The sequence below is a fragment of the Coregonus lavaretus genome (assembly GCF_964263955.1).
Source record: "Coregonus lavaretus genome assembly, chromosome: 17".
Taxonomy (NCBI): domain Eukaryota; kingdom Metazoa; phylum Chordata; class Actinopteri; order Salmoniformes; family Salmonidae; genus Coregonus; species Coregonus lavaretus.
Genome location: NC_140004.1, coordinates 34,928,604 through 34,945,173, shown reverse-complemented (window position 1 = coordinate 34,945,173; position 16,570 = coordinate 34,928,604). Strand labels below are relative to the sequence as shown.

The 16,570-nt window shown below is 49.8% G+C and overlaps 1 protein-coding gene across 1 annotated transcript in view; it reads right to left on the bottom strand.

The window, feature by feature from the left end:
• LOC311144381 (uncharacterized protein) overlaps positions 1-16,570 on the bottom strand; it is a gene marked incomplete at both ends in the record, with an annotated part of 83,075 nt that overhangs the window by 11,206 nt on the left and 55,299 nt on the right. The window contains one exon of the mRNA XM_084180399.1: positions 3,908-4,063. Coding sequence (XP_084036525.1) covers positions 3,908-4,063 — 156 coding nt within the window. The remainder of the gene's footprint in view (positions 1-3,907; positions 4,064-16,570) is intronic.

The window sequence follows — 16,570 nt, the reverse complement described above, 5'->3', positions numbered from 1 at the left end:
TATCATTCTACCCCTCTCTTGTTCTCACTTTTCTCTCCCTCTCTCCATCCCCATGTCCTAATGCAACGCCTCATCATGTGTTTTAGATCAAACATGTTTTAAAACGCTCCTGAGAAAACATTCAACAGCTGCACTGTAATTGCGTGCTTCGCTCTCTCTCCCAATGTCGACTTCATACATCTTTTACCACCAAAACAACCTTCATTAGCCTCCCTCCCTCTCTTTTCTCATCTCATTTGGGCTAAAAAGCAGTACAAATACTCCCCTTCAGTTCCTACCGCTCCAGATCCTCTCCTAGTAATAACCCTTCATATGGGAAGACCACATGTCTCTCCTGAGGCTTGGATCCTATATGAGAGAGAGGGAGGGAGGGAGGGAGGGAGGGAGGGAGGGAGAGAGAGAGAGAGAGAGAGAGAGAGAGAGAGAGAGATCTGCAGGTCATCATTTTTGATTGCATAGTGTGGTCTCATTATCATTTATCACCCCGAACAGCCAATTCACAATCTCCCAAAACCATCCAACAACCTACAGAACTTTGTCAATCCATCCCAACTCAACAACCATCTCACAACCCCCCACACCAAAATTATCTCCCAAATTCCCCCAACCCATCGTCTTCTCATGCCAGAACCCCAGCAACATTTATGCAACATCTCCACTATCATCCCATATATATATATATTTTTTTTTGTCATTTAGCAGACGCTCTTATCCAGAGCGACTTACAGTTAGTGAGTGCATACATTCTTTTTTATATAATGTCATATCTCTAAAGACAAGGAAGACTAGGCAGGAGTAGTGTAAAGTTGCCCCTAGACACTAATCAACCGTGAGTTTTACCTCCAATTCCACCCATTTTTAAGGAGGATTTGGAGAGGATGAGCTGATCCTAGCTCGGTGTTTAACTTGTAGCAGATACCTAATGGGAGGTGGTCTTTGTAAAAGTAACTAGCCCCCTCTAGTGTTCATCTTATGTCATTGCACCATCCTACCCCAGACCCACTCCATCCTCTTGACTTTTCGGCCTCTTCCCATCCTCTAACTCTCATGATCATGACACATGAGACATATTTATCATGTAGTAGGTCGCCTCTCCTCCGCTCAGCTTAGCAAACAAGAGATCAAATACGACAATCCTGGAGCCATATAAAAGGTTTTAATGCGTGTGTGTGTGTATGGATGAGCATTAGCGAGCACACGTGTGTGTGTGTGCATGTATGTGTGAGCACGTGCGCGCGCATGAGGGATGACAGTTTTCTCTAGTGAAAACAGGCAGGTTTTTAGCATCCTCCTCCTTCCACTAGTACTTCAAGGCGGTCAATTACAGCACGCCTAAACATCCTGTTGTTGGCAGCCAGGCCCAGGAAGACCCTGTTTATTGTTATTGGACCTCCATCTCAGAGAGAGGATGAGGAGGAAAAAATTGCTAAAAACAGGAATGTGATACTAATTCCACCATTTTATATTGCAGTTTACAACAGAGAGAGAGAGGTGAGCCAGTCAGCTTCTATACCTATCACACACACACACACACACACACACGTGGACACGCAGGCACACACACACACAAAGTCTACACACATCTCCATGATCCAAACAAACAAGAAAGCTAAGTGGAACCCAACATAGGCCTCCCTCGCTATTAACGACTTACGACAGACGCAGCCAACCAGATGCACTCAAACAAACCAAGCTGGAGCTGTGTGTGTATGTGTGTGTGTGTGTGTGTGTGTGTGTATGTGTGTGTATGTGTGTGTATGTGTGTGTGTGTGTGTGTGTGTGTGTGTGTGTGTGTGTGTGTGTGTGTGTGTGTGTGTGTGTGTGTGTGTGTGTGTGTGTATGTGTGTGTTTGTGTGTGGTGTGGGGTGTGTGGTGTGTGTGTGTGTGTGTGTGTGTGTGTGTGTGTGTGTGTGTGTGTGCGTGTGCGTTAGAGATAGGCGATATGGACAAAAATCCAAATAGCGATGCATAAAACATTTCTTTTTGTTAATGATCAAATCAGCAATAAATGACAGAAACCAATTTGGGGGAGGTGCTAGAGCTGGGGGAGGTGGACCAATAGGCATATTGGGATACATGGAACTATTTTGCTTGATAACAATAAATACGATGATAAACAAAATGTGTTTAATGGACACTTACTTTATATTAGCGGCAGGGCTCTAGACAACTTTCCAGTGCCAAGTAAGACAACTGAGATGGAAGCCAATGATTACATAAGTCATCTATTTCATCTAACTTATCCAGGGGATGCATGATTGATATTTGATGTGCAACCTGTCAAATAGGATCCAGAATTATTATGATTTCTTTTTGGTTCTTCAGGGAATTTGCTGACATTTTATGCATATTCACCTAGGCTATATTATTCACCACCTGAGGAAGTGGGAACTCAAAACACTTAGCTAGATTGCTAACTCTAAATATGATATTGTTGCTAGATAGCCATGTAGGCTAACTTGATTAATCTATCAGTAAATGTAGGCTAATGTCCAACAAAAACTTTCCAGCGCTAGCACTGCTGTAACGCAGTTTCTTTGGACCCCCGCAAGGTCGGAGTTCGGCCCTCTCCCCCCCATCCCCCCACCCCCCCAAAAAAAACTAAAAAACCTGTCAGCCAGACAGCCACTTACAAAGTAGGCCTATAGACTACCGATCACTGTCCATGGTGCTGAAATTGCGACATGTCTTTGCGGCTGCATGTCTTTCGAATCGATGACGGGCGTTCTGTTGTGCCCAGGTTTGTATAGCTTTGCTTTAGCTGATGGATAACTGATTGTTGGTAGGCCTATTGGGTCTTAATTTTCACATGTTAAGCCTAACATTTCACAAAGCTTTTATAGACTGCTGGCTGGTGGCAATAATGCAATTAGGCCTACTTGTTCAGTAATTCAAGTTGGAAATTCATACATTGCAGATTGTACCTGAACCTTCATGACTGAGCTGTCCTCGCCCTCTCTCCCAGCTCGGATAGAAAGTTGTTGTGCGTAAAACCAGTCTATTAATGCTAAATAATACAGTCAGTCCTCCTCAAAACACTAGCTTACTAGGGATTGTTTCATTTACCCTCTATAGCTATACACCGTATTTATCTGCTATTTATAAACTTTATAAAAATTACACATCAAATAGCCTAGCAATGAGAAAAAAAGTAGTCGGCTGGAGGATAAATTCAGCCACTACTCAGCGGGTTTTGTCTGGCTAATAGTCTACACAAATGGGCTGCAATATTCAAGGTACATGTAACTAAATAAAATGCAATTCAACTTGAGACTCCCCTGGTCTCCTGAAGTCCTCCTTTCTTGTGTGTAAATGTTTTCACCACGGCCTGTTGGTCCAGGTTTTCTATACTGAGTATTGACAACCCAGGCAGTCCTATAAACAAAATTGCAAACCGCGTTTTTTGTTCAAGCCCTCAAGAACTGTTGTCCTCTAAAGATGATAATCTGTTTGTACCTTCCAATTTATTGGCTGTCCAGTATTCAGACAACATGTCCACAGAGCTTCCTATACAGTTAATCTCTTTCAGTAACATGTTGAGGCCGCCAATTAAGTCCCCTCTCTCCAACATACCTGATGAGGACCTATGAGAGGGGGGAGAGATAGAGAAAGCAGCAGAATCAAAGTACACCTAAAGGCTACTATAATTGCTGTGATGAGATTTCCTGTGTGTACACTGTAGGGCCCCAATCTCTCTCCATCTCAGTTCAAGGAAGATGTTTGCCCTTAACCACAGATCTAGGATCAGATTACTCTACCCCAGACACACACACATACACATACACGTAAATAAATATTATGAAATACTATATCAACCTTATGGAATACTATATCAACCTTAATCGTTGGGGGGGTTGTAACTATCTGACCCTCTATCAGTGGTCAGGGGTAACTTATGCCTACATACCAGTAGTGAGTGAGTGATGGAGTGCTCTAGGTTGTGTGGTATGGAGGCTGGGCTGGAGAGCACAGAGTCCAGTAAAGACATCACTGCCCCTTGTAGGCTGGCCAGGCTATGGCACCACAGAAACACCAGGCCTGGGCCTCCAGAGGCACACACTTTCTGCAACACACACACAGGTTGGGACATAGTGGTGGTGGTGGTGAATAAGAGGACCAGAGCTAGAGATGGGACATAGTGGTGGTGGTGGACAGTAAGAGGACCAGAGCTAGAGATGGGACATAGTGGTGGTGGTGGGTAAGAGGACCAGAGCTAGAGATAGGACATAGTGGTGGTGACGGTGAGTAAGTGGACCAGAGCTAGAGATGGGACATAGTGGTGGTGGTGGAGAGTAAGAGGACCAGAGCTAGAGATGGGACATAGTGGTGGTGGTGGAGAGTAAGAGGACCAGAGCTAGAGATAGGACATAGTAGTGGTGACGGTGAGTAAGTGGACCAGAGCTAGAGATGGGACATAGTGGTGGTGGTGGTGGAGAGTAAGAGGACCAGAGCTAGAGATGGGACATAGTGGTGGTGGTGGAGAGTAAGAGGACCAGAGCTAGAGATGGGACATAGTGGTGGTAGTGGAGAGTAAGAGGACCAGAGCTAGAGATGGGACATAGTGGTGGTGGTGGAGAGTAAGAGGACCAGAGCTAGAGATGGGACATAGTGGTGGTGGTGGAGAGTAAGAGGACCAGAGCTAGAGATGGGACATAGTGGTGGTGGTGGAGAGTAAGAGGACCAGAGCTAGAGATGGGACATAGTGGTGGTGGTGGAGAGTAAGAGGACCAGAGCTAGAGATGGGACATAGTGGTGGTGGTGGAGAGTAAGAGGAAATATACAGTACCTCTGGTTAGGGTCAGACAAACTGCTGCAGCTCTCCCCAACCTCCATCACTAGCAACCACACCATATGACCAGCCAATAACTTGTTACAGGCACAGACACAGACACAGACACACACACACACACACACACACACACACACACACACACACACACACACACACACACACACACACACACACACACACACACACACACACACACACACACAGATACACACACACACACAGAGACACACACATACACACACACACACACACAGACACACACACACACACAGACACACACACACACACACAGACACACACACACACACACACACACACAGGTAAATAAATATTATGGAATACTATATCACCTTTTAAATATGATCCTTCATTAAATGTGCAAAAACATCAAGAAGCATTCATACCTTTCTTAGAACCTTTAAATGGTATTCATTTGGTGGCAGGCCCGTATGTTTCACTAACACACGTGTTACACTGTCCTCTTCTTTCTGTAGCAAGCTGACATAACATTATGGGAGGAAAGAGAACAATGTTCAGTAGGCTAACACTACATTTGACAGTATAAGTGACTAACCTGAGATAGTGTGTGTGGTGTGTTGTGTGTCCACAGCTTCAAAGTTAACGAGCACATAGATTGATCATATGTCACCTCTTATGGCATCATATCATACCAACTACGTGTGGACAAGAAAGGAACTCCAGCAATTACATGAGAGCGCAGGTATGGACAACATATGAGCCACTTCAGAAATGTAAATCTTTCTACGGAGGCCTGCTTTTAACAAGCATATTTCAGAGGGGGCCTCTCACACACCAATAAACCCAACTGATTTCACAAGCCTTTACAATCAGAGCTTGTGTCACTACAGAGAGTGAAAAAGTATCTCCTATCTAACACTGCCCTACCCTCCCTCCCAGTTTCTACCTGATCCTCACTGGCCAACCCAGGACAATGACAACAGCTGGGGACCGTTCAGTAGACACCAAACAGGAGAAAATACATTGAAAAAGAACAAGTAGCCTACTGCTAAAACTTGTCCAATAAGATCGCTCATTTTAACTGTGTGTGTGTGTGTGTGTGTGTGCACGTGCACGTGTTGAGTTGTGTCTCAAACACGGTGGCAGTTTGAGTTAGCCATTATGGCACAGCTGGACACACTGTAGAGCCCCCCACAAGCAGACTCCCTGTAATGCTGGGGCCATATCTATCAAGATTCCGAATGCTGATTAAGGACGAGTTTGTTATGTGGGCAGCTTGTCTCTCCCTTTTCTGTTTCCCTTCCTCCTTGTTTTGTCCCCTCTTTGTCTGTTGTATCTGTATGTGTGTTTGTCCCCATTATGTGGGTGTGTCTGGAGTGGATCGGGGGGCGTGCTCAGGATCTGCCTCTCCTGTGCAGCTGCGGGTTGTTTCCAGTGATTCCTGCCTACGCAGCTGCATCCTATTCTCTCATCAACCTGAACTACTAATTCCTGGGCATGGCATTCCACCGGCGCCAGATCGTTGTTCTTACCAGAGCGGTAACTTGGCTCACCAGTAGAGTTAAATTGTCTTTGTCTTCAGCCTGGCTCTTTACTCTCCTTAACCTGTCGTTTGTTTTGTCTTCAGTTCAGACATACCTCCCAACCTGCCTGCCTGCCTGCCTCAGCCTCTCCTTCCTCCGGAGCCGACTAGCCCACTCTGTTCCTCTTCTTCAGTTGTTTTTGGACTAAGACAAATTGAACTTTTATTAAAATAATTTTTGTTTCTTCCACTCCCTTAGTCGTGTTTGTTTCTCTGAGTGCTGGGTTGAACCATAGCCTAACAGAACGATCTGGCCATGGACCCAACAGAGAAACAGCACGGGGCAAACGAAGACAGCTTCCAACAAGCTATCCAGGCTCAAGGAACGTTGCTAGGACAGCATGACCAATTGATTCGGACTCTTTTGGAAGATAATCATCAACTGCTGAACCAGGTGACTCAGTTAACTACACAAGTCTCTAAATTGTCTGTTATCAGTTCTCTATCTCTCTCTGACCCCCAGTTTGATGCACCCCAAGTTGTTTCCTCTGACATTATGCAGGCTTCGTTCCATCGGGAACCCCCTGTCACGTCGCCTGAACCGTTCAATGGAGAATTGGACAAGTGCCGGGGATTTTTGCTTCAGTGTGACTTGATTTTTTGGCAGAGACCACTGTCGTTTTCTACTGATTCCTCTAAGGTACATTATGTTCTGGGGCTGTTAAGAGGGAGAGCTCTGGTTTGGGCTGAGGCTGTGTGCTCAAATCAAACTTTGACTGGATTGACTTTTGCTGATTTTTCTGCTAAATTGAAGACTGTTTTTGACCATCCTGACCATGTGGGTAATTCCTCCAAGATACTTTTTAATTTGAGGCAGGGTTCTAACAGTGTGGCTGAGTACTCTATTGAGTTCTGGACTTTGGCAGCGGACTCCAAGTGGAACAATGTGGCACTTCAAGGAGCATTTCTAAACAGTTTGAATGAAGCCATTAAGGATGAACTGGCTGCTCGTGACGAGCCACATGATTTACATTCTCTCGTTTCCCTGTCCATTAAGCTAGACAACCGGTTGCGGGAGAGGCGTCGGGAGAGAGGCGGTCGGCCACATCTAGGAGGACGAGTTCCCCAGCCTTCAACCACTCGAGTCTCGCCTCCCCGGAGCCGGCAGCTTCTTGTTCCTGATCCCATCCCGAGCACAGAGGAGGAACCAATGCAAGTGGGCCGAGCTCGACTACCTCCAGCAGAGCGGCAACGGTGCCTCCAGGCGGGTGAGTGCCTGTACTGTGGAGACGCCACACACATTCTGGCTACATGCCCTAAGCGACCAAAAGACAAGGCTCGCTCGTAACGGTGGGTCTACTTGCGAGCCCAGAGTTAGATCCTGAACCCATCATTCCCCGATTACAAGTACCTGTAACCTTACGTTTCCAGAGTCATTCCCTGCCACCCTCAGCTCTCATAGACTCAGGTGCAGAAGACAACTTTATTAGCCACCAGTTCGTTACACAAGCTCGTATCCCCATGGAGCCACTACCTACCCCCATTCGGGTCACAGCCCTTGATGGGCGCCTCCTCGCGGAGATAACTCATCAAACCACCCCCGTTTCCCTAGTGATTTCTGGCAATCATTGTGAAAGCATTCAGTTAAGAGTTATGTCTGGCTCAGCTACCTCCCTAATCCTTGGCTTCCCCTGGTTGGCTCTTCACAACCCACAAATTGATTGGACACGTCACACCATTCTCAGTTGGAGCACTAACTGCCATTCAGAGTGCCTTAGGTCAGCGGTTCCCCCCACTAAGTGTAACCCAACTCATCCCTCAGCTCCTCTCGATCTGTCATCTGTCCCCAAAGAATACCATGACTTAGCGGAGGTTTTCAGTAAGGACAAGGCTCTGTCTCTACCACCACATAGGCCTTATGATTGCCCTATTGAACTGCTTCCTGGTGCTCCCTTGCCCTCTAGTCGCTTATACAATCTGTCCCGACCGGAAAGAGAGGCAATGGAGCAGTATATTGGTGATTCTCTGGCCTCGGTCATAATCCGTCCCTCGTCGTCTCCTTTGGGTGCAGGTTTCATTTTCGTTGAAAAGAAAGACAAGTCGTTACGCCCCTGTATCGATCTCAGGGGTTTAAACAACATAACTGTTAAAATTAAGTATCCCCTTCCACTCATCAACTCAGCTTTTGAACCTCTGCATGGCGCCACAGTTTTCTCCAAGCTCGACCTCAGGAACGCTTATCACCTTGTCAGAATCCGAAAGGGAGATGAGTGGAAAACCGCTTTCAACACTCCACTGGGGCATTTTGAATATTTGGTCATACCCTTTGGGCTCTCAAATGCCCCTGCTGTATTCCAAGCCATGGTGAACGATGTTCTTAGGGATTTTTTGAACCGTTTTGTCTTTGTATACCTGGATGATATTCTTGTTTTTTCCAAGTCACCCGAGGAGCATGAGTCACACGTCCGTCAAGTCCTTCAACGGCTCTTGGAGAATAAGCTGTACGTCAAAGCAGAAAAGTGTGAGTTCCACAAACAGTCTACATCGTTCCTTGGTTTCATCATTGAGAGCGGGCAGGTGAAGGCGGACCCCGAGAAGATCCGGGCAGTGACGGAATGGCCCACACCCACCACCCGTAAGCAACTTCAACGATTTTTGGGCTTTGCTAACTTCTACCGTAGATTCATTAAGGGTTTTAGTAAAGTGGTGGCACCCCTTACTAGACTCACATCCCCAAAAGTCCCTTTCTGTGGTCCCCTGAGGCGGAGCAGGCGGTAGGGGTTTTGAAGGAACTGTTTTCCACCTCCCCCGTGTTGATACACCCCAATACATCTCTGCAGTTTATTGTGGAGGTGGACGCGTCTGACTCAGGTGTGGGAGCAGTCCTCTCCCAGCGCTCCCCCACTGACCAAAAGCTTCACCCCTGTGCTTTTTTCTCCAAGAAATTGTCACCCACAGAACGGAATTACGACGTTGGAAACCGGGAACTGCTGGCGGTCAAGCTAGCACTGGAAGAATGGCGGCACTGGCTGGATGGAGCTGAACTGCCGTTTGTGGTCTGGACAGACCACAAAAACTTGGCTTACATCCAAGCCACTAAGAGACTCAAGTCACGCCAAGCCAGATGGGCCCTGTTTTTTAGTAGGTTTAACTTTATTCTTACATACAGACCGGGGTCAAGAAATGTTAAACCAGATGCTTTGTCCCGCCAGTTTGCTGACCCTTCGGAGACCAGCGAGCCTGAGGCAGTCCTACCTTCCTCATGCGTCGTGGCGGCAGTACAGTGGGAGATCGAGTCTCTTGTGAAGACTGCACTTGCCACGGACCCGGGATCGGGTGATGGACCTCCCAACCTACTCTTTGTTCCCGAGACGGTCCGGTCTCAGGTGTTGCAGTGGATTCACACCTATATACAGAAGGATTACTTTATCCTATCCTAGGTATTCCTTAAAGAGGTGGGGTTTCAAGTGTCTCCGGAAGGTGGTGAGTGACTCCGCTGTCCTGGCGTCGTGGGGAAGCTTGTTCCACCATTGGGGTGCCAGAGCAGCGAACAGTTTTGACTGGGCTGAGCGGGAACTGTGCTTCCGCAGAGGTAGGGGGGCCAGCAGGCCAGAGGTGGATGAACGCAATGCCCTCATTTGGGTGTAGGGACTGATCAAAGCCTGAAGGTACGGAGGTGCTGTTCCCCTCACAGCTCCGTAGGCAAGCACCATGGTCTTGTAGCAGATGCGAGCTTCAACTGGAAGCCAGTGAAGTGTGCGGAGGAGCGGGGTGATGTGAGAGAACTTGGGAAGGTTGAACACCAGACGGGCTGCGGAATTCTGGATGAGTTGTAGGGGTTTAATGGCACAGGCAGGGAGCCCAGCCAACAGCGAGTTGCAGTAATCCAGACGGGAGATGACAAGTGCCTGGATTAGGACCTGTGCCGCTTCCTGTGTAAGGCAGGGTCGTACTCTCCGAATGTTGTAGAGCATGAACCTACAGGATCGGGTCACCGCATTGATGCTAGCGGAGAACGACAGGGTGTTGTCCAGGGTCACGCCAAGGCTCTTCGCACTCTGGGAGGAGCACACAACGGAGTTGTCAACCGTGATGGCGAGATCATGGAACGGACAGTCCTTCCCCGGGAGGAAGAGCAGCTCCGTCTTGCCGAGGTTCAGCTTGAGGTGGTGATCCGTCATCCACACTGATATGTCTGCCAGACATGCAGAGATGCGATTCGCCACCTGGTTATCAGAAGGGGGAAAGGAGAAGATTAGTTGTGTGTCGTCTGCGTAGCAATGATAGGAGAGGCCATGTGAGGATATGACAGAGCCAAGTGACTTGGTGTATAGCGAGAATAGGAGAGGGCCTAGAACTGTTCACTTTTCACCTGACAACAATAACTGAGTGAATATTCTGTGGCTATTCACTCTGATTCCAGTTACTGTAGAGTGCATCCCTATGACTGGAGCCTCGAATCCATTCATAAGTACAAAAGAGCAAATGGAACACTATGGATGGAGCACAGCTGGTAAGACTGGGGAACAGAGAGAATATGTCTGCCAAGAGAAAGAACACAGAATAAGTGGGAGAAGAGCGGGAACAGAGTAGCCTAGCAGTTAAGAGGGGTGGGCCAGTAACTGAAAGGTTGCAGGTTCAACTCCTCGAGCTGACTAGGTGAAAAATTTGATCTGGATAAGACTGTCTGCTAAATCACTTAAATGGAAGGGGACTAGGGAAGGACTAAGAGCCCTAAGGAGGGCTGTATGGTTTCCTGGCCCTACAGCACAGTACCATGTCTGCTCTCTCACATAACAGCCTAAGTGTATACCTTCTGAGACACACACAAGTGTTAGTGGGGAGAGCAGAGGAATGGAATGGTAAAAGAGGGAGGAGGTGGGACAATGAGGGAGAGGAACAAAATGGATGGATGGCAAATGTTTGAGTTGGGTTTTTTCTTGAAATCTGTAGTTAAGCTGGTCTTGGGTGAAATTACTTGGGCTGGTTTTGGTGGATGATTCTTTGACTGCTGTTAACAATTACAAAGTCAATATCGAATTCTCCAACACTCCTAAAAGAGCACTGCCTAGAGGGAGAGTACCCATCAAACACTAAACCCACTCTGATGTGGAGGAGAAAGGGATGGACGGCCTGGTGCAGAGGAATGGAAGAGCGGGAGGAAGAGAGAGAGGAAGAGAGAGGGGGGGGGAGAGGAAGAGAGAGAGAGGAAGAGAGGGAGGAAGAGAGAGGAAGAGAGAGAGGAAGAGAGGGAGGAAGAGAGAGAGGAAGAGAGAGAAGAAGAGAGGGAGGAATAGAGGGAGGAATAGAGAGAGGAAGAGAGAGAGGAAGAGAGGGAGGAAGAGAGGGAGGAGGAGAGAGATGAAGAGAGAGAGGAAGAGAGAGAGGAAGAGAGAGAGGAAGAGAGGGAGGAAGAGAGAGAGGAAGAGAGAGAAGAAGAGAGAGAGGAAGAGATGGAGGAAGATAGAAAGGAAGAGAGGGAGGAAGAGAGAGAGGAAGAGAGAGAGGAAAAGAGAGGAAGAGAGAGAGGAAGAGAGGGAGGAAGAGAGAGAGGAAGAGAGAGAAGAAGAGAGGGAGGAATAGAGGGAGGAGGAGAGAGGAAGAGAGAGAGGAAGAGAGGGAGGAAGAGAGAGAGGAAGAGAGAGAAGAAGAGAGAGAGGAAGAGAGGGAGGAGGAGAGAGATGAAGAGAGAGAGGAAGAGAGAGAGGAAGAGAGAGAGGAAGAGAGGGAGGAAGAGAGAGAGGAAGAGAGGGCGGTCGTCGTCTCCGGAGTACTAGCTGCCAACGATCTATGTTTCATTTTCGTTTGGTTTGGTCTTGATGTTGTACACCTGTGTCTAGTTAGTCCTCGTTAGTGTTCTATTTAGTTCTCGTTGTGTGTGTCTGTGTTTGTGTGTTATTGTTTCGTTGTCGTGTTTTGTGCGCTACTGTTTGCCTTGTGCATTTCATATTTTCCTCCTCTGTGTTCGGAGGTTATTTACGCACTGTTTTGTGCGCCGTTTGGTTTTCGCCTGTGTGCGGACTTTCTCGCCTCCGGGCGTTTGACTCGTGAATTTGAGTGTGCTGTTCACTAAAGTCTATTGGACTTATTTTTCTGCGTCCTGCATCTGATTCCTGCACCACACCCACCTACAGCACCCACTGACAGAATAACACACCATTATGGAATCAGCAGGATCGGCTGTGACACCTGTGTCGCTCGAGGATCATATCCATTGGCAGGAGGGCCAGATAAGACAACTGGAGACCGCTCTACAGGACGTGATCAACACCCTGCACCGATGGGAAGCCAGCAGGGTACCCACACCTCCACCTACCCTGTCCACCCCATCGGCCGGTCCACCAGCCCCAGGTCCGGAACCCAGGAGGATTCGGCTCTCGCTCCCGAGGGCGTATGACGGAACAGCTGCCGGGTGTCAGGGGTTCCTCCTGCAGGTGGAGCTCTACCTGGCCACTGTACACCCGGTGCCCTCGGGACACGAGAGCGTTTCCGCCCTCATCTCCTGTCTCTCGGGAAAGGCGTTGGAGTGGGCTAACGCTGAGTGGAGGAAGATGGACGCCAACACCATCTCCTACGCCGAGTTCTCCCGCCGCTTCAAGGCCGTGTTTGACCATCCACCTGAGGGCAAAGCGGCGGGGGAGCGGCTAGTCCACTTGAGACAGGGGAGGAGGAGCGCACAGGCGTTTGCTTTGGAGTACCGGACTCTAGCGGCGGATGCAGGGTGGAATGAACGGGCTCTCATTGACCATTTTCGGTGTAGCCTCCGGGAGGACGTTCAACGAGAGTTGGCCTGCAGGGACTTTCGACCAGTTGGTTGATATGTCCATCCGTTTAGACACCCTGCTGGCCACCCGTGGACGTCCCGAGGGGGGTCCGTCCATTCCGCCCTCCGGCACCTCCGAGCCGAGCCCTATGGAGCTCGGGGGTGCCGGCGCTAGAGAACGGAGTAGGAGGAGCCCGAGGGGGCCTGTCTCCTGCACCAAGTGCGGTCGTGGAGGGCACACTGCGGCCAGGTGCTGGGGAGGGTTCTCCGGGGGAGAAGACAACAGGCCACGCACTGGGGGGGCCTCCCAGGTGAGTAGACGCCCCACCTACCCAGAGCTTTCTGTTGCGCACTTTTGTATACCTGTTGGTTTTCCACAGGTTGCACCTCATTCCCAGCATAAGGCGCTAGTAGATTCAGGCGCAGCTGGGAATTTTGTTGATCGAAAGTTTTGTTTAGAGTTAGGGATCCCTCTCCTACCCGTTGACAAACCTTTTCCCGTTCATGCCTTAGATAGCCGTCCGTTGGGGTCGGGGTTGATCAGGGAAGTCACAGCGCCACTTAGGATGTGTGCGCAGGGGGGTCATGAAGAGACTATACAGCTGTATCTGATCGACTCTCCTGCGTATCCAGTGGTGCTGGGGATTCCCTGGTTAAGCACCCATAACCCTGCTATTTCGTGGCAACAGAGGGCTCTCGATGGGTGGTCTGTTCAGTGTGAGGGGCGATGTCTGGGTGTTTCCGTGGGGGCAACTTCGGTGGAAAGTCCAAACCAAGTGCCCGCACTGCACATTCCGCCTGAATATGGGGATTTAGCTCTTGTGTTTAGCAAAACTAGGGCGACGCAGTTGCCTCCCCATAGACAGGGGGATTGTGCGATTGATCTCCAGGCAGGAGCAGCGCTCCCACGGAGCCATGTGTATCCTTTGTCTCAAGAGGAGAGAAAAGCTATGGAGACCTACATAGCCGAATCTTTGAGACAGGGATACATTCGGCCTTCCACTTCCCCCGCCTCTTCGAGTTTCTTTTTTGTGAAAAAGAAAGATGGAGGGTTGCGCCCATGCATTGATTACCGTGGTCTCAATCAGATTACTGTGAAATACAGTTATCCACTCCCTCTGATTGCGACCATGACAGAGTCATTGCATGGGGCGCGGTTTTTCACAAAATTGGATCTCAGGAGCGCGTATAACTTGGTGCGCATTAGGGAGGGCGATGAATGGAAAACAGCGTTTAGTACCACGTCAGGTCATTTCGAATATCTTGTCATGCCATATGGGTTGATGAATGCTCCATCAGTCTTTCAATCCTTCGTAGATTACATTTTCCGGGATATGCAGGGACAAGGGGTGGTCGTGTACATTGATGATATTCTGGTATACTCGTCTACCCGAGCCGAGCATGTAACCCTGGTGCGACGTGTATTGAGGAGGCTGTTGGAGCACGACCTATATGTCAAGGCAGAGAAATGTCTGTTTTTCCAGGAGTCGGTCTCCTTTTTGGGTTATCGGTTGTCCGCGTCAGGGGTGAGTATGGAGGTGGATCGTGTGTCCGCTGTGCGTAATTGGCAAACTCCAACCACTGTAAAAGAGGTGCAGCAGTTCTTGGGCTTTGCGAATTACTACCGGAGGTTTATCCGGGGTTTTGGACAGGTGGCAGCTCCCATCACGTCCCTTCTGAAGGGGGGTCCGGTGCGCCTGCAGTGGTCAGCTGATGCGGACAGGGCCTTTGGGAGACTGAAGGACCTGTTTACGTCGGCTCCGGTGCTGGCGCATCCGGATCCCACGATTCCCTTTCAGGTTGAGGTGGACGCGTCTGAGGCTGGTATAGGGGCCGTGCTCTCTCAACGGTCCGGCTCGCCACCTAAACTCCGCCCCTGTGCTTTTTACTCCAAAAAGCTCAGCCCGGCAGAGCGTAACTATGACGTTGGGGACAGGGAGCTGTTAGCTGTAGTTCAGGCCCTTAAGATGTGGAGGCATTGGCTTGAGGGGGCTCAACACCCTTTCCTCATTTTGACTGACCATCGGAACCTGGAGTACATCAGGGCAGCGAGGAGACTGAACCCTCGCCAGGCTCGATGGAGTATGTTTCTCACCAGGTTCGTATTTAAAATCACGTACATCCCTGGTTCCCAGAATGGCAAGGCAGATACACTGTCCCGGCGGTATGACACGGAGGAGAGGTCCGTTGAGCCTACTCCCATACTACCGGAGTCTTGCCTTGTGGCACCGGTGGTGTGGGAGGTCGATGCCGAGATCGAGCGAGCGTTGCGTACCGACCCCAGCCCTCCACAATGTCCTGAGGGTCGGAAGTACGTTCCGCTCGAGATTCGGGATCGACTCATCTACTGGGCTCGCACGTCACCCTCCTCTGGACATCCGGGTATTGGCCGGACAGTGCATTGCCTTAGCACTAAATACTGGTGGCCTACTTTGGCTAGGGATGTGAGGGTTTACGTCTCCTCCTGCTCGGTGTGCGCCCAGTATAAGGCGCCCCGACATCTGCCCAGGGGTAAGTTACAGCCCCTACCCGTTCCACAACGACCATGGTCCCACCTCTCGGTGGATTTTGTAACAGACCTTCCCCTCTCTCAGGGGAATACCACCATCCTGGTCGTTGTGGACCGGTTCTCTAAGGCCTGTCGTCTTCTCCCTATGTCGGGTCTTCCTACTGCCCTACAGACCGCTGAGGCCCTATTTACCCACGTCTTCCGGCATTACGGGGTCCCCGAGGATATAGTGTCTGATCGAGGCCCCCAGTTTACCTCCCGTGTGTGGAGAGCGTTTATGGAGCGTTTGGGGGTCTCGGTTAGCCTTACCCCGGGGTACCACCCGGAGAGTAACGGGCAGGTGGAACGTGTCAACCAGGATGTGGGTAGGTTTCTGAGGTCGTATTGCCAGGACCGGCCTGAGGAGTGGGCGCGTTACATTCCCTGGGCCGAGATGGCCCAGAACTCTCTCCGCCACTCCTCTACTAACCTAACCCCTTTTCAATGTGTATTAGGTTACCAGCCGGTTCTGGCACCGTGGCAGCAGAGCCAGATCGAGGCCCCTGCGGTGGATGATTGGATGAGGCGCTCGGAAGAGACGTGGAACGCTGCCCACGTCCACCTGCAGCGGGCCGTCCTTCGTCACAAGGCGAGCGCCGATCTCCACCGCAGTGAGGGGCCGGTTTACGCACCCGGAGATCGAGTCTGGCTCTCTACCAGAAACCTACCCCTCCGCCTGCCCTGCCGGAAGCTGGGTCGGCGGTTTGTGGGGCACTTTAAAGTCCTGAGAAGATTGAACGAGGTGTGTTATAGGTTACATCTACCTGTTGAATATAAGAATATTAACCCCTCGTTCCATGTGTCTCTTCTCAGGCCGGTGGTAGCTGGTCCACTCCAGGACAATGAGATAGGAGAGACTCCTCCGCCCCCATTGGACATCGAGGGGGCTCCGGCGTACACCGTTCGGTCCATCTTGGACTCCAGACGCCGGATGGGGGGTCTCCAGTATCTCGTGGAGTGGGAGGG